This window comes from Neltuma alba, unplaced genomic scaffold (assembly GCF_004799145.2).
Source record: "Neltuma alba isolate B1F8T4 unplaced genomic scaffold, ASM479914v2 tig00002944_pilon, whole genome shotgun sequence".
NCBI lineage: Eukaryota > Viridiplantae > Streptophyta > Magnoliopsida > Fabales > Fabaceae > Neltuma > Neltuma alba.
This window is the reverse complement of record NW_021633078.1, coordinates 260,587-279,231: the sequence shown is the minus strand read 5'-3', so window position 1 is coordinate 279,231 and position 18,645 is coordinate 260,587. Positions and strand designations below refer to the sequence as shown.

At 33.9% G+C, this 18,645-nt stretch overlaps 1 protein-coding gene across 2 annotated transcripts; it reads right to left on the bottom strand.

Moving 5' to 3' along the window:
- Window positions 1-30: 30 nt before the first annotated feature.
- On the bottom strand, window positions 31-13,395 carry LOC114739840 (alanine--tRNA ligase). 2 transcript variants are annotated; one of them, XM_028927928.1, is made up of 23 exons: window positions 12,997-13,395; window positions 11,839-12,077; window positions 11,219-11,359; window positions 10,804-10,950; window positions 10,473-10,625; window positions 10,239-10,368; window positions 9,833-9,929; window positions 8,405-8,525; window positions 8,182-8,241; window positions 7,598-7,648; window positions 7,411-7,506; window positions 7,136-7,237; window positions 6,700-6,822; window positions 5,322-5,465; window positions 5,174-5,245; window positions 5,011-5,086; window positions 4,767-4,909; window positions 4,585-4,693; window positions 4,323-4,510; window positions 1,987-2,076; window positions 1,677-1,859; window positions 1,278-1,454; window positions 31-479 (listed from the first exon to the last, which is right to left on the bottom strand). In XM_028927928.1, exons 1-23 carry the CDS (start codon window positions 13,145-13,147, stop codon window positions 408-410), a joined length of 2,865 nt encoding a protein of 954 aa, XP_028783761.1. In that variant the 5' UTR covers window positions 13,148-13,395; the 3' UTR covers window positions 31-407. The 2 variants fall into 2 exon arrangements, with proteins under 2 accessions (XP_028783761.1, XP_028783762.1); XM_028927929.1 differs by having other exon boundaries at window positions 10,239-10,372; window positions 10,477-10,625.
- Window positions 13,396-18,645: the final 5,250 nt, after the last annotated feature.

Genomic DNA, 18,645 nt, shown 5'->3' with positions numbered 1-18,645 from the left:
CAGAGATTGTAATAATTGTATACTCGCATATGAACAATAAAAAGAAATTATTGGCTTAAGCACACAGACCACGTAAATTTGTAAGTTTAAGGTTACACGTAATAGAATAAGTGCTGCTACATTCAAGGACACAAGCCGTCACAACAAAAGATCATGCCCCAGAACAGCTGAGATATTCAGAATATATTATGGGATCTACCCACTGAAACAATGTGTTTGTGATTCCTTTATAGGCATATAAAAGCTATATGAAATTTTCCTCACAATAAGAGGCCAATAATTCGGGGGGAAAAATGTAACAGAAAGTACAATAGGCAGCATATATGTTGTCAATTGAGCCTAAAAATATGTGCCAATAGCTTTCGAAATATTGCTTAGCTAGATAGGAAGAGAGCAATACGGATCAACTAGCTCAATTTCATGGACGCTAATGCCGCAGCTAGATCCATGGCCTCATTTATGTGTGATGCATCCACACCCTGAAACATGACATACATTGCACAAGTCAGTAAGACGGAGACAGAAGATATACCCAAACCTATAGCACAAACCACATGGAGAACTTTGTGCCGATTGCTGAAATAAATAGTCTAAGTTTTATTCACAGTCTTGATGTCAAAAATGTGTCCTTAAATGATTTAGAGAAGATATTCTATATGGAAGCACCCCCAGCCCCAGGGCTCAACTTGAATCTTGAGCAATGCACAGTGCACAAGCTGAAGAAAGCATTATATGGACTCAATCAAGCTGGGAATGAAAGACATCCACTCCATAGAATGCATATATAGTATGACAGAATATGTACATAATTAACATATCCAAAGATTTGATTGTGGATAGAGCATAGAGCACCGTGCACCCATGTAGCTGGCCTCACCTAGTGGAATAAGAGTTCTTGTTGATGTACATAATTACTATTGATTGGAATTATTCTTAGACTGCTAATCAAGGAATTACTCTTCTGTTAGCAGCTATTAGCAGCTCCCTCCCATGTGAATAAATACCCCGTAATTCCTCATTTCAACGTATCAGAAATTTTACCAGACATTTGTCATCTTTGTTGTTCAATTCTAACATGTATTTCTGAAACCTATATCCCACAATTTTCAAACCTCACCTAGGCAGGGCATTGTTTCGATTTTACCTGAATGTATTGCATGCATATCAAAGAGACACCAAGCCTAATATACCCCCAAAAAAAAGCAAGCACTGCCAAAAAAAAGCAAGCACTGCCGATTGCAACTAAATACCTATATGAATAATGAGTAAATACTAACCTGTCCGGTTGCAAGGCCACCTTTTCCTTTGCCACACCTTCCTTTTAAAGGTCCCAAAGCATTACTCAGCCAATCTGACACATCGAGCTTACTTTTATTTCCTTTCTCTGGCACCCCAGCGCAAACCACAGCTTTGTTTGTAGTTTCATCAATGCTAAAAACCATCACAGATAAATCCTGTGGATGGACCAGCATCGTCACAACTCAGAAATTTAGGTCATCATAAAATCCAATTGAAACATGTGAACAGAATAATTGAAGCATCTGCATACATATGATGACATCTACTGATATAGAAGTCCCAACAGAATATGCATTAACATAATCTGATCATTATATACAATCCTAGAGCCCATTTAGATCAATTATATATGATTTATTTGAGATATTGGCAGGAACCTTCTGCTCCATGACTTTCACAACTGCCTCTCTAACTGCAACTACATCCAGACCAACATCAACACGAGAAATGCAGAAAGATTTTCCATCTGAGGCAGCAAGCTCAGCCTTCTCAGTCGTCAGCTTTACAGCTTTCCGTTTGTTTTCTTCAGCAATCTGCTTTTGCGCTTTCCTCACTTGATCCTATGAACAGGTTACAGGTTATTACATACAAATTAGGACGAGTTCATACAAGAGATGAGAGGATATCAATAAGAAACAAACTACCAAAGTGGAAAAAGGAAGAAAGCATGAACTCACAAATTCATACCTGAAGGTGGGAAATCTTGGTCTTGATATCAGCTTTCTTAGCAGCAGGTATCGATATCGATTCAACACGGTTTTTAAGATAAGAAACTTTCTGCACAGAGATGCATAAATGCATTAGAGCAGAACAAAAATATCAATATTTAACAGAATTTATGTGAGATCTGACTTATAATAATAATATGCTTCACTAGTTTTGACGAGGCCCTCACAAGTGGTTGATCCACCTATCTAAAATCGTAGTTTCATGCTTATGAGCTATTTTCCATATATCAAAGTCTCTCATCAGAATTTAATTAATAAGAACCGAATGTCAAATGCATAGGACTAAGGATATCAACTTTCTTCTCCAGTCCACAGCTTCAGTTTTTTTTCAGTTTCATATAATCATAACCATTAAGCTTTTTGTCAATCACATTCCAGATAGATAATTTAAAGAAACAAACGAAATATCTATCAAATATGAAACAAGACAGATTAAGATGCAGTGACTCAATTTCATATTGAGAACAAATGACACTCCTTACAGACTACAGTTCATATTCTCGCCATTATAAAAAGAAATAAATTGAATAGTTTCCTTGTGCCAAAATCACATATGTTCAACCAATGAAATCTCAAAAGATACGCTAAAATGTAAAATGTACGTTAGAGCCGGTATAGGTTGAACCCCGCCAGCCTGCCAAAAATGGGGGGTTAGAGTTCACTAAAAGCCAATCTGCCAATAAATGAGAATTTTTAATCTGCATCGCCAAGCCCCGAAACCCACTACGGGTTAGCTTGCCAACCCGCAGGCTAATTATTTTTTTGTACTTTTTTAAAATTTTTTAATTATTATAACTACATTATTATATATATTATATTCTATCTAAAAATTTAAAAAAAATACCTATGTAATTTATATTGGTGCTTTCGATCAAATATTTCAAGGAAAAACAAAAATCTCATTACATTTTTTCTGGATATTGTATAACGAAAAATATTAAAACGCAAAAAAATTTGAAGGAAAAAAAAAAGTAAATAAGTGTGGGTAGGTGGGCCCTTGACGGGAGCCAACCCGCTTTCAAACAAGCCTTTTCAACCCTACCCATATAGGTTCAACCAGTCACGAGCCACCCCGAAACCCGTGGGTTAGCACGTATTACCAGCCTTACATTAGAAATCTAAAAACTATTTTTGGTCAGCAGTAACAGCATAAATATTAAAATTAAGCCGTTGTTAGCCTTTGACCTCCACTCCTGTTTACAAAATGATCACATGGAAATGGCAGGTCTCCTCTATTCCGTTTGCAATCAATAGGTGTCAGCCCAAGCTATAAACAGTTACACATTTAAGATTGGTTCATGCTTTCCAAATACGTTTATGCTCTAGATTCAATAAGCATAACCTAATTACAAATTGATTGAGGATTTGTTCCCATCAGGCTTTCTATACTCTTGCCCATCTTAATAAAACTTCCTTCATCAAAGAAACAAAATAAATAAAATTTAGTTGACAAACCATGTACCTCCCGTTGAAACAAAAAAATGTACTTGATAATATTGATCCGTAAACAAAAGCAAGAACTCACGCAATGTTTATGAAATTGCAGTTAGCACGATTAAGTACACAAGTGTCAATTTCTTAGTTCAAAACAAAGATACAATTAATTGCCGCACAAAACAATTTCAGTTAAAAATAAATAAATAAATAAAAGGGCAGAAGCACGGAAAGGATATTACAAATTCTTGAGAGAAAAAATAAAAAATGAACAAAATTATTTTTCAAAGCTTAAATAAAAAAATTTCATAATTGTTATTTTCATCCCATCCAAAAGATGTACCTTTCTTTGTGCAATATCTCAGGTTCACTCCCTCCATTTTCAAAGACATTTTTCACAAAAGCTCAAAAAATAACAGCATTAAAAGGAAGAAAGGAGAAATGCCCCTTCACAGGAGCTAAAATTGGTAACATAAAGAATAGGGTTAATACAATTTTTTATTCTTCAAGTTTGCCTTCATTTTGGTTTTGGTCTTTCAAGTTTTAAACCACAAGTTTTGGTCCCTCAAATTTCTTCTCATTTAAAACATTGGTCTCTATAATTTAATAAATACTTGGACCATTTTGTCCCTTAAGGGATCAAAACCAAAATGAGGGAAAACTTGGGGGACCAAAGATTATATTAACCTGAAAGAATATTATATCTTACCTAGAAAAAAAAACATTTTTTATCATTAAAAAGATGTCCCTTAGTTTCCTTTTCCCCCAGTTTAATGACCCTTTTGTGGGTAGACATATGCTTCTTTTAGAACAAAAGTAGCAAATATAAAGCTAAAATATTTGAGTCTATAAAATACCAACCTCTTCTAGGGCACTTCCTTCAGTCTTAGCTGCATCATCTACCTCCTGCTCAAGTTCATTGGCCAATTTCACAGCGTCATATGCATAACCAGTTGTGACAGCAGTTATCCTGCGTGTTCCTTTTGCAATGCCCTCCTCAGATAGAAGAGCAAAAGCTTTAGCCTCTCGTGTGTTTGATATATGGGTCCCTACATCAAGTAAAGTGAAATGCTTAAGAGAAATTCGGAAAGCTTTCAAAGAATCTATATACTATGATATTAACCTCCGCATAATTCTGATGATAAAGATGACCATTTTTCATTCTCTGGATCAGCTAAGAGATCCTCAACCTTTTGTCCTATCGCTACAACTCTAACTGGGTCAGGGTAGACCTGCATCCAAACCAGAATATTTAACAGTGTGACCTTCGTAAGACAATAACAGGTGGAAGTATTTACTACTTACTTCTCCAAAAACAGCTCGTAAACCGTTGATGCGTTTGGCATCAGTGAGAGTTGCCTCCTTTGAATATACATCTAATTCAGCTTCTATTTGCTCATTTACAATTGATTCAATTTTCCTCAGCTTGTCAGCTTCTACTGGCTTGCCTGTTAAAATTTTCGCTTTACTTTCACTCAAAAAGAAAAATTTCACTTTACCATAGCTCTACATTCAAGTAATTCAAGCAGCCCAGCTGAGCAAAACCTACCATGAGAAAAATCAAATCGCAATTTTTCAGGAAGAACAATAGATCCCTTTTGGTCAACATGATTACCAAGTACTTCCTGCATTTACATCATAAGAAATCTCAAGAATGGCAAACACAAACTAATTAGTGGAATCTCATAAAGCTTGATAGAGCGGCATCATACCCTGAGAGCAAAGTTCAACATGTGTGTACAGGTATGGTTAGGGGCTATAAGGGCACGCCTCTCATAGTCAACCTGCTTGAGTTACTAGATAAATACACAAAGGAGCATTTAAAATAAAGAAAAAAAATAAAAGTGAACAGAATTTTACCTTGCACACTACTTTGTCACCCACGGAGATTTTGCCAGTAATTCCCGAAAAAGAACCAATGTGAAGAACAAAACCTCCATAAACTTGCACATTATTAACTTGAAATTTGGCAAGAGGACCCTCCAGGGATCCAGTATCAAAAACCTATGAACGGAAAAACAAAAAAAATCAAATACACTAGACTAACAAAGACCACAACATCTCAGAAGACAGAGCAACTGATGGAGTAATGAATAACAAGTCACAACATTGTCCACTCACAAACTTGCAAGGATTTGACTGCGGAACTACAAATAAAATTTAGATATAAATTTTATGTGAAACTTGATCATAAAATGATGCTTCACGAAATTGAAACTCAGATTTTAATAGAATAGGAAAAAGCAATCCTTTACGGTCAACCTTAGTTTTCAGCAAGCTTAGATTCAAGTCAAACAGCTCGAATTATCGTATTTAGGATTACGTTTCAATGAAATAGTCTACTACCCACACTTAAAAAGATGGCTGTTTGCTTGATAATTTCCTAGAGATAGCATCTACCAAAAGCTCTAATTTGATTTTTCAATTTAAACCTACTTGAACAACAAATGTTCCACTTACAAAATATTGAGATGACAAAACCAAACTGCATTTTATTGCATACGTTCACTTCAAATTCCACTTCTTTGATTTGTTGTCCTGAATATAATGTTAGAGCCTAATGACATCATACGAATCCACATAGCCAATCTTGCTTAAAAGGATAAAGCTGCTTGTTGTATGTTCATCGACCTCATGCAGTTTAAGATTTGTCTTATAGAGTAAATTATATAGCAGTAATTCAATTATTCTCTATCATGAATAATTTTCCACATTGCCCATACTTAATTTAGACTTGAAATCTTTTAATAATCAAATCTACATATTATACCACAATTACTAAAGATACAAATAGTCCACTTTATCCAGTGATCAAGCTCGTCATGATCAAGAGCTGTCATACTCTAACTTCTATTTCTGATACAACTAAAACTTACAAAGCAGTTTTTTGCGTTAGCCTAGATACAATATTAACAAGTTCTGACAAGATCTTGATTATCATTCAGTAAAACTCTTAACTTTCTAGCATATTATATTCTATTTATTAAACTTATTAACCATCTGTCAATCAGAGGAAAAAAAGGATTAATAACAGATATGAAACTACACAAGTGCCAAAGCATCAAATTTAGATGATCAATGGAATGCTTTACAAACTTCAAATAATATTTTTTGCTGTGCAAAGCGTTAACCATATCAACCAATACTAAGCATAATATTATTTCTTTTCTATAACCAATTTTTCCCTTTATCTAAACCTTTAATGGTTAACAGAACGAGTTTAAGAATATTTTAATACCTGGCCACCCTGCTCAGCATAAAAGCTTGTAGATTCCAGAACTACACCAACATCACCACTGGTGTCAAAGGCATCTAAGAACTCAGAACCTGAGTATATTGCTCTCACCACACTCTCATGATCCTAAAAGAACAATATATGGGGAAAAAAGTACTTAGCCTAATTCTGAAAATAGTCAAGTAAATTAGCAAGAAAGTGGATAGCAAACAATAAGTTATATAACCGCTGAAATGATAACCAGAATAACTCTTCATTCTAAATGTCTCTATGTGTGTATACTCCAAGGAAACATCTCATCCCCTCCTTTTTTCGTTCATCTGCTTGCATAATTCTTCATCTAAGAATTTCTTATAAAAAGAGTTGCTCCACTTTGTGTTTTATTCCTTTAAAAAAAAAATCCAACAGAAAGTGAAAGGAAAAGAAAACATAAACTCACCTTGAACCAAACATACTTGAAGCTATCATCGGTTGGAGAAATGCCCCTTTTGTGCAAAGCTGAAGTACCATCAGCATCCATGACAATGACACCACCAGCTTGCTGCCACATTAAAATACATGAATTGGGTGGGAGGGGATTAGAATAAATCAGTACAAGTTAAAATTAATTTTCACCCTTTAGTTAGTTTATTTAGCGCCTTCAAGCATGAGCATGTTATTTCAATTTCCAGAAGGCTTAGTAATATTCTAAAGACGCTAATAAAAGCACAGTACCTTTGTTTGAGCATTTCGTGATCTCTCTCTTGCTTCTTCCATGGCAAGATTGAAACCCTCAACATCAACAAGTAAACCCTTTTCCTCTGCCATCAGCTGATAGAAGGAAAATTCAGCTGAGTGAAATATGTAGAAATGGTTTAAAGTGCAAAAATTTCAGACAGTAAACAACAAAGCATCTATCTACCTGAGTGAGATCCAACGGGAACCCATATGTATCCCACAAGATAAAGGCTTCCTGCAATCAAGAGATATAAATGGATGAAGATCACCATGAGACATTCTGCAAAATAACAAGGGTAATAGTTTCAATTGACTCACAATTTAAACACCAGAAAATCAAAATTTCGATGAAACTTGTTTTTCACATAGGAAAATCCCCAAAACTCAAGCAGTTATCAGAGGTACTATGTCATAATTATGCGAATATTTTTTTGATTTAAAAGAGAGTCTCACACGTTCTCATAATTATGAGAACATGTATACTCCAACCAGGGAAAGACTTGGGTGTTTAGTCTTATACGCTTGATATGCTTTTGTCCAGTCAAATCAAAACAAAACAAATAGATTTTAGAAGTATTCATAGTATCAATAGTAAGAATTTGTTACATAATAAATAATATACTAAAAATCCACGTGTCTCAATGGGATTGGAAACAAGCATATTATATATATATGTATGCATGTATAAGGCAGAGTATAAGGGTATTTCCTTCCAACAATGGTGCAAAATATCATGCATAACAACAGTGAGAGAGAAACTTTACTTGCCTGCCCACTCAATACTTTTCCCTGAACATGACGAACAGCCATCTCAAATTTCTCAATCCCCTGAAGAGGCAAAACAATTAATCAGATTTAATCTTGGCCTTGACCATAAAAAGAACAAAATACAGGAAAATCTATCAGCAAAAACCATAACTCCTCAAGTACACAAGGGGGAAAAAACATGGCCACCACGCTAACACTTAAGTTCATAGATAATAACTCTTACCTTAATTAAGGTTCTCCCAAAACTTTCTTCCTCCTCCTTAATGATATCCTTGATAAGCACTTCGTGTTGTTTTAGCTCCGGAAAAACATCACCCATTATATTCACCACAATACTTACAAGCCTGTAATTAACAACATTGCGGACAAAAGAAAATTAACGACCATGGCTTAATAGCCTGTTCTAAACCAGCAGGTCAACTCTATGGCTCCTGACACAGCCACTTGTGTAGCAATGCAACTACAGCTCCAATAGAGATATTGCAGGAAATCGGCATTAAATCAACTATAAATAGAGAAACAGACATTCAATGCGTAGGAATATTGACACATGATCTAATAATTATTAGGGTCATTTATGTATTTTTAGAAAATCAGATCAAATCTGGAAAAATAATCCAGATTTGGAACTCGTTACCACAGATAAATCAACCATTAATCCAGGAGTATCTGCAACTAGTTAACCCTTTTTTTGCCACTTTTAAATTCTAGTATTTCTTTCCTTTTAATTCTCCCTAGCCATCTTATTGTTAGCATTTATGTATTTCATTTCTTTTTTTTCAGAGTATGACCTACATGTCTGTCAAGCTCTTATATCAGAATTGCTGCTTTCCTTCAACCTGTACTAAGAAATTTGCTCAGAACAATAAGAATACTCTAATAGGGCAGAAAAGCCTTAATTTGAGTTAGTCTACAAAGCCTAGCACTGCATATTTACTTGACTAATCCTTGGACAAATAACACAACAACAACAAGCCTTAGACAAATAGTATTGAATAATTTAGGTTTCATTTGACAACATTAAGACCATGAGAAGAAGGCAATGGCATCCTCCTTTTCTTGTATTTTTGTTACGGTTGATGAACAAATGGACTCTTCAAGAGACGATGAAATAGAGAAATTACTCAATGGTAATCATTATGATGATGTTGCATTTGATGAAGAGGAGAACTAGTTTAGATGTCTCCAGATAAAGCTAAGTTTAAGCAATTTTGTACAGTAGTAATTTATTTTATAATAAATACAATTGCAATTCACGGATGATTATATTGTGATGAGGCACTATTTTTTAAATGAGCTTGACTCTGTGTGTTTGCGCACATGTTAATCAGTATCAATCAAAATTTGAAATTTTTAAAGTGCTATGAGCCCTGTGCTATAGCATTTTGGAACCCTTAGTGCCACAAGTAGACTACATGATATTAAAAAACAGGCTAAGGACAATGCATCTGTTTACAAATTCAACTTGTAAAGTCAACCAAGATTGTTCCTACTAAACAATTTCTTTTACTTAGAAATAGTACTCAACAAGCACACAAAAGTATTTAATATTTTGTAGGACCAGATGTGAGAGAGAGAGAGAGAGAGATTATATCAAGAAACTCATTGACCAACCACGGAAACTAAGCCCCCAAAACAAAATTATACCTACCCATTGAAAAACCCATCTTTAGCTTTTAAGACTTCACGTCCATACCGAACAGCTCGACGAAGTATACGCCTAAGGACATACTCACGTCCCTCATTACCTTGCAAACAAGTAAATATGACACAATTAAGGAAGAGTGTTCTAATTCTAGCATATGAAAATACAAGTGATGTAGAAGTTTGGACTGAAAAAAGAACCGGACAAGAGAGGGAGAAAGAAGGGTGGGGGAGAATTAGATAGTGTTTTCTTGTACTTCAAATCACAGCAAAAATATTAAATGTCTTGCAAGTCGTAATACAAATACTATGGTAAAAAATGGCAAAATTGCAGACCATAGATGACTATATTGTTTTCATTATTTTTGTTGGAAAAAAAACACGCATAAATATGCCAATGCACAACATCATACCAGGGCGAGATCCATCAGCAATGGCAAATGACAGAGTTCTGATGTGATCTGCAACCACCCTGTATGCCATGTCAATTTTGTCAGCATCATCAGGTCCAACTTTTCCAGAATAGGGCCGAGCACCAGTTGCCTGCATAGATGTTGCATTATAACCATCATCTAGCAGACTGGAAAGTGAACCGACATATGGGACAAAATATCTTCAATTTCAATGGAAAACCGTCACCATCATACCTCTTGAATGACATCAAAGATAGGCAAAAAGACATCAGTGTCATAATTACTCATTTTATTCTGAAGTACAGAGGTCAATCTTTCAAATCCCAAGCCTGTGTCGACATGTTTTGCTGGCAGAGGTTTAAGAGACCCATCAGCCTCCCTGTTGAACTATTAGGAAAGAAGGAAAACAGAAGACCAGAAAAAACTTTAGCAAACATTTCACCCAAAAGCAAGTTAAATATTCTGATGGAAAAGTAGGTTTGCATCTTCAGGTGCACTCTGACCAGATCATCAAATTCATAAATGGCAATGACTCAAAAGATCAGTAAGACAGTCAACATCATACCTGAACAAACACAAGATTCCATATCTCAATGCATGTAGGGTCATCATTATTGACCAAGGATGCAGCATCACGGCTACCAATTCTGTCATAATGTATCTCAGTGCAAGGTCCACAAGGACCAGTATCACCCATCTCCCAGAAATTGTCCTGATCAGAGATATAAACCACGTTAGATATGAAGAACACAAGTTATACTTTCAATATTGGATGGACGGTTCCCTAATGTCTGGTCAACGTATTTGATATTTACATGTTCAAGATGGAAAAAAATTGAATTTAATAAACATGTCATTTTATATTGCAAATTCAAAATCCACACAATATGCATTTTCAGACTAACTACAATCTTGATGAACATAAAAATCATATGATCAGATAAAAACAGTTTTTAACCAAAGGAAAAAAAAAACCATACTTTACTACCAAAAGGAAGAACACGTCCAGCTGGCAAAAACTTAAGCCAAATATCTCTAGCTTCAATATCAGGAGCAAGACCAGACTTAACGTCACCACCAAAATACGTTGCGTAAAGACAATCTGTTGGTAATTTATAAACCTGCAACCGAAGAGAAGGCAAGCGAAGGTGGGTCATCAAAGATATGAATAACCATCAAATTATAAATATATATTGAACATCTTGCTGATAGTACAGCCCTCAATTTTAAAAATCTAACCAACCTAATCAGTTCAGCTGACAAACCAATGAACCAGTCACTGAACTAGGTCAGTTGACCAAAAAAAAACTGGCCTATAAAAAATCGACAATAAAAAGGTCAAAATCAAACCAGTTCAGGGTTCAATCAGTTTTGAATTCTTTTTCCACAAAGAGCCAAAACTTTTTTGCTGGCCTGACATCTTCAAATATAAAAATTGAACATAGAAGGCAGCAAGAGAAAGAGGTAGTTGAATCAGGAAAATTTAAAGGAAAGAGAAAATAAGACAAACCAAAACTATGAACATAGCAGAAGCAGACAGAAATTCAGCACAGAGCATAATGTACCAAACTATACCTCCACTAACAGTGAAGGCCCATACCTTTGTTAGAAGTTCCCATGCCCATCCAATGGCTTCTTCTTTGAAGTAATCACCAAACGACCAATTGCCCAACATCTCAAAGAAGGTATGATGGTAAGTATCTTTTCCTACATCATCAAGATCATTATGCTTGCCACCAGCTCGTATGCACTTTTGGGTATTGCATGCACGAGTGAGTTTGCTCAAGCCGGTATTAGGATCCACAGTTCCCAAAAAGATAGGCTTGAATTGGTTCATGCCTGCCAAGTTCCAAACGGATTGCAACAGTAAATTTTATAATATTTTCCTTGAAAGAAAGGGTGAAAAAAGAGCCCATGGGTAAAGACAAATATGAATAACAAAAGAAATACAAAGTATTGTTAATTCACATGAAGCTTTGGATTCTGCATGGCGAATATGTTTCTTACTTCATGTTAACACAACATCATAAAGTACGATCAACTAGAGAGGTTCAATGTGAAATAGAAATAATAATGAAAAGCAGACAGATAAGTTGAAGAGGCTATAAAACATCCTCCTCTTTAATGTTGAAACCATGGCGCAAGCTGCTACTAGAACATATATTAAGGGGAGTATATGAAACTAAGGGAGTATAATGGATTTTAAATCTGGAAGACAGATGAAAAATTCAACTTGCATTTAACAAAATGCAAAAAAGATGAAGAGAAAACCCTTTGATGGGAAACGTAGTCAGTGATTATAGAAATACTTGATAGTCGATACAAGACAGACATTCAGCTACACTAATTTCGCAGATATTACAATTAGTAACAGTGTATATACAGCTAACTCTTACTCACATATTACACCACATTAGAATTAAGAAGCCACGTAAACTTAAAAGTTTCATTATATCTGACATACCAGCTTTCACTAAGCAACAAACATGGGCAGAAGAAAGCTTGAGTTAAGAGGCAGCAGATAGATCAAAAGTTCCACATAAACTATATCTTGTTCCCTTTTTTTTAACTAACTCAGTAGATAGATTAAGAGCGAAGATGATTATTATCAAGAATTGCTCTTAGTTAGAAGTCGAAAGCTTGAATCTTTGATCAAAGCACAACCCAAAACCCTTATTTACAGAACATATAACGCCAAGAACAGGAATTATCCGTGCAACTTCCGAAACTTAATAATCAATGAAGAAAAGAATCAGACCAGCATTCGCAAAGAGAAGGGTCGGGTCATTGAGGGGAACGACAGGGCTAGACTTCCAGTAAACGTGATTCTTCTCCTCGAAGAACTTGAGGAATGTGTCCCTGACACGCTTCGCTGGCCACTCCACTCCAGCAGTCCCAGTTCCAGGCATGGTGGCGGAGAAGGAGAAGGACGATAGGGGACGAAACAATGGCGTTTGCAGGAGAGAATTATTGATGAACCTAGCAAGAAGTGGCTTAGAAGTGAACGGGGAGAAGATGAATAGCGGCGCCAGGAAGGCGGGAGAGGGAGCTACAGCCTACAAGAGACAAAGGATTAGGGATAGTAAGGAGCGGAGCTCCCGTTGCTTTCCGACCGAAGAATCGGGTCATACAATTGGCGTCATAGTTTTAACGCAAGGCCGTGACCGTGAATAATAATACGTGATCCGTTGGGGGCTTCGGCTGGGGGAAATGATGCTGTTCAACCTACACCGCTGGGCTGGTCTTAAAGCCAACGAATCGTACGAGCTCTCGTAGTATATTCTCTGTCTTTGTATTTTTCTGCTTCTCTTTATAAAGCACTTCCAGTATATTTTACACAAACTAAAAAAATTTAAATTTTATTAATTCTCATTTAAAATTAATGACTTTTCAACTTTATCTCTATTTAATATACATTATACCTCATATAAATAAAATCAACACAATAATAAATGAGGGGTAAAATTATACATCTATAAAAAAAATTTCTCAATATCTATAAATAGGACCAAAAAATACATTCTCTCTCTGTCCTATAAATAAGATCAGAGGAACATATTGTAAAGTGAGAATCCAAAATTTTTTTTAAAATAATCTTATTTGCTACAAAAATGTGTAAATTTCGTAATTTTCTTTACACTATGTTCTTTCTCCTTCTTTTTTTTTATTTTGTAAATATTAAAATTAAAATGAAATGTTCGTCAACCGTCACTATCAACAGATTATGACAGACTGGCATTAAGAAATATTTTTACATTATATTTTTTTGGGAAAAATCTTTTGAAAAAAGTACTTAGATAACTCAAATTCTTATTTGAATCATTGAACTTGCCAAAACTCTAATCAGGTCACTGGACTCAGGATAGATAATATCTTTTTCATTAAAAACCCATAGATATAAGAATTTTTAATTATTCCCACATTGTGTAAAAGCTTTGGATAAGGAAAACTTGGCATCTACAAGTTAGAAAACCTATTAAAGAAACAATGATACGTTAGTTTTTATATTAAATATTTCTCTCTCTAGTCTTAATGGTTTCATCATGATAAAATGTCGTTAACTTAGAATTAAAACAAGTTAACTATAAAATAGAACATGTTAATTTTTATGTTGTATTATAATCAAATTTTATTTAAAAACTTGTGCAAGTATGTTATGAAGACAGAAAATTATTAATTTAAAATTAAAACTTGTTAATTGTGAAATAAAACATGTTGATTTAAAATTCTTCTCTTTTGGTTTCGAATAAAAAACATATCAGAATGATTTCATAAAATTTTAAAATCCTTTTTTAAGTCATATGATCTTATTTAATTTAATAGTCTAAATAAGAATTTGGGTTATTTAAAAACTATCTATTAATTAATTTTTTTTGGGTGATTTATGAACACATATGGCGTATGGAATATTAGATTATGGAATAAAATATACCATTCAAAGTTTTAAAATGTGCGGGTAGTAAATTATTAAATACTCCCTTGGTTTCTTTTCATAAGGGATAGGTGCAACCTATAATATGCGCGCGCGCGCGCACATAGATGGTTTTTCATCGCCATGAACACTGCCACTGTTAAATAATTAGTCAAGGAGAAATTATACAGAGGTGATCGTATTTTAATTTAATTTAACGGTCGATCGATTATAGTAACCACCATATGATGTGAGTAATTAGTTATTAATGAGATTTACTATAATAACTTCGGATCCATTCTAATTCATTACAATATAGTAGTAACTACCACTTTCAGTGAAAATTACTACTACCTCCAGTCCTAATTATGAAAGCTAGTTGACTAATTTGAGGAGATTAAAAAATAAATTAAGTTAGTTATTTATAATAAATAGGTGTTATTTTTCCTAAAATATCCTTACTAATCAAGTGTATTGGCCAGAATTACCATTAACAGAATGACTATCTTGAAAAAAATACATAAATATGATATACAAATTAAATTGGGATCTCATATTTAGGACTAAAATAAAAATTAAATAAGGTCTTATATTAAAAACCGGAGGTAGTATTTTCTTAACCGTTTTGAGGCACTGGCCACTGGATATACCAAACTTGTGTCGATATTGAACCGCTTTATTTCCTATAGGTAGCTAGCATCTGTCTAATCCTTGTGAATGCTGCCGTCATCAGCATTGTTTCTAAATCATGTTCTTGATGACATATTTAGAAATTGCTCTGAAAAAAGTTTCAGCTTTTTTATGAGAAAATTTTCAGGTTTAATTAGCTATATGTGAATTTAAAATATGCGGCACCACTGATGAATACTGAGGACGCGAATGATGAAAGAAGTAGTGTATTCTTACCACCTGCCATTATAAATGTTATATGAAGCGGAGGTTACATTTCAACGTTCCTAAAATGAAAAGCACCATCATAAATGTTCATCTATCACCGTGTATAATTTCCTGAGCTGTTATCCTTCCAATCTGTTCTGGTGCTATTACCCGCTAAAATTATTTTATAGTTATCCGAAGTAGCGGAGAAATTAGGGGTAATAATCCTTGCAACCTACTTATAATAATATTGACAAACCTGATTAGCTAGCATTCTATTTTTCTTGTTAATATACTCCTCTGATCCTTAATATAGAACTCAATTCTCGAGTTAGTTTTAATCCTAAATATAAGACTCATTTCTCATATTTATCAATTTTCTCTAAATTACTCCTATAGATACTTCATCAACCATAATCAAGTAGAAGAGGAAGAGGGGTATTAAAAAAGATGATTATGGTGTTTTAGGAAAAATGTATCACTTTTCTTATAATTAACTAACTTATCTAACTTCCTTAATCTAATCAAATTAGTTAAATGGATCTTATATTAAGGACCGGAGGGGTATAATAATGCCATTGTAACAATAATAATGCAACAAATGGGCATAATATAGGAAACGGGCTTTATTAGATGGAATCAAGTGGGTGGAAGTCACATACTACCTCCGGTTTTTAATATAAGAGATAATTAAGGGCTAGATAGGGTCACAAATATAAAATCTTAATCAATTTTGTCTCCCATCTTTTCCCCAAACATTCTTATTGATTGCAAGGGTTCCCACAGAGTTGTCCAATACACATAACTAATTAGGCTAATTTTTTTAAGGGAAAATTTCAGTTAAGGACCGCAGAAGAGAATTTATATCAATCAACCCCCAAAACATTATGAAATATCACTGCAGGACTAAGGGACCAAATTAAAATTAAAATTTAGAGTAAGATTACAATAATACCCCTCCCTTTTATTTTATTAAAAAATAAATATTAATGGACGTCACTGTTCCGGCCACCAAAAGTCGACGTCCGGCTACCGGCGCTCAGGTGGCCGCCTCTGGGGGTTGGACCTCCAATGACCGGAATTTTTTTTGTTTAAAACAAGATGGCCAAGGGAGGGTTTGCACCCATGACCCCTTGACACACCAAAAGTGTTGTAACCACCAAGTCAAGCAAGCCATTCAATCATGTAATGCAAATAAAAATATATATAACAAAACAAACGCAATTGTCCAAATATAAGTAAACAAGTGAAATTCGACGATTTACAAGTGCAATTCAACAATTTACAACGAAAATTAAGCAATTTATAAATAACATAATAGAATTCATAACCTCAAATACAAGTGTTTAAATGCAAATGAGCAAGTGAAATTTGAAGATTTACAGTAAAAGTTTATGGATTTACAACTCAAATTTGGCAAACATAAGAAAATTCACAATCCAAAATGTAAATGTTTTAGTGTAAGTGAATAAATAAAATTCGACGATTTATAACTAAAATTCAGCAATTTACAACAAAAATTAGGCAATTTCAAAAGGAGGTCCAACCCCCGGCGATGGCCACCTGAACTCCGGTGGCCGGAACAGTGGCGTCCATTAATATTTATTTTTTAATAAAATAAAAGGGAAGGGTATTATTGTAATCTTATTCTAAATTTTAATTTCAATTTGGTCTATTGGTCCTACAGTGATATTTCATAATGTTTTAGGAGTTGATTGATATAAATTCTCTTTTGCGGTCTTTAACTGAAATTTTTTCTTTTTTTAATATCTTTAAATTAGTTATCTAACTCTCATACTAAACATCAGAGATAATATATGATATGGAAATGACCATATGAAGCAGAGAGAAGGACAATGCCCAAGGTGCTAAAAAATTGACGTGGTTTCTTCTCTCATGACCCCCTCCTTTTCTTCCCCCCAAGTTCTTCATCACCATATGTACCTCCTTCTAGAGCCTTCTCATTTGAAAATGATTTTACAATACACAGAGTAAGTATATGAGAGGAGTTTTGTCGGAACTAGTTTCAGTGCTCATTACAATTATGAGTACCATGATAATGATTGTTGTAGTAAAATCTACACCATTCAGATCTAGTTTTAATAGTTTAAATTTAAAATTTTTAACCAATAAGTTTTAAATAAAAAAATTATGTTTTAAAAAACTTTTAGTTAAAAAATTACATTTATTTTGGATTATCTACCTATTAAAAATATTTTTTTAAAAAAAATAAAAAATTAAATCTTGATCATCCATATTAATTTTGAACAATTGAGATTTAATGAGTATCATGATGCTTATTATTATGATGAGCAAAAAAACCGATTCCAAATTTTATCTCTGTTTGAGTGAAAACACTTTTTTAAGTGTTTTTACTCAATACCATACACCCTCATTTCTAGCCTTATCGTTTTATTTTTGTGTTTTTGGCATTATATGCATTAAATGAGTATTGCTTGAGTATGGCCATCATCAATATATTATACAGAGCTAATTAATTAATTTGAGTAGATTAAAAAATTTATTAAATTAGTTATTTTTTAAAAATACTTTTATTAATCATATATTAGCTAGAACTATCATTTAATAGAACCTTTTAGAACTATTTTTAAAAAATAAATAAATATGAAAGATACAGTGAATTGAAGTTTTTATATTTATGATGAAAATAAATTTCAAAGTAACTCTTAACTATATTAAAGACATGTCCGCTTTAGATTCTGCTCGGTAAATCATAACAGGCGCCCACAAAAAATGTCCGCTTGCATGAGAAAGTGGCGTTAATCCATGCATGTGGCTTCCCGAATTTTTTGTTCATGAGAGCGCCTATCAACTTCTATATCTTTATATCTAATATTCAAATTAATTTTTTATTGAAGAGGCATTTCATCAAGTAAACTATCTTTTACCAGTTATGTAAACTAATTAGTCAGTTCGGCTTGTGATGTCAAAGTTTACATTTTGTATTCTTTTTGCCAACAGCCTATTTTTTCTATTTTACTAATCTTTCCTTTGACTTTAGGAGGTTGTTGATGCTAAGCAAGGAGAGTTTAATTAGCTCTCCTTGTATTTGGCCCCCAAAAAAAAAAGCCCTACTTGTACGTCTGGCAAAAAAGAAAA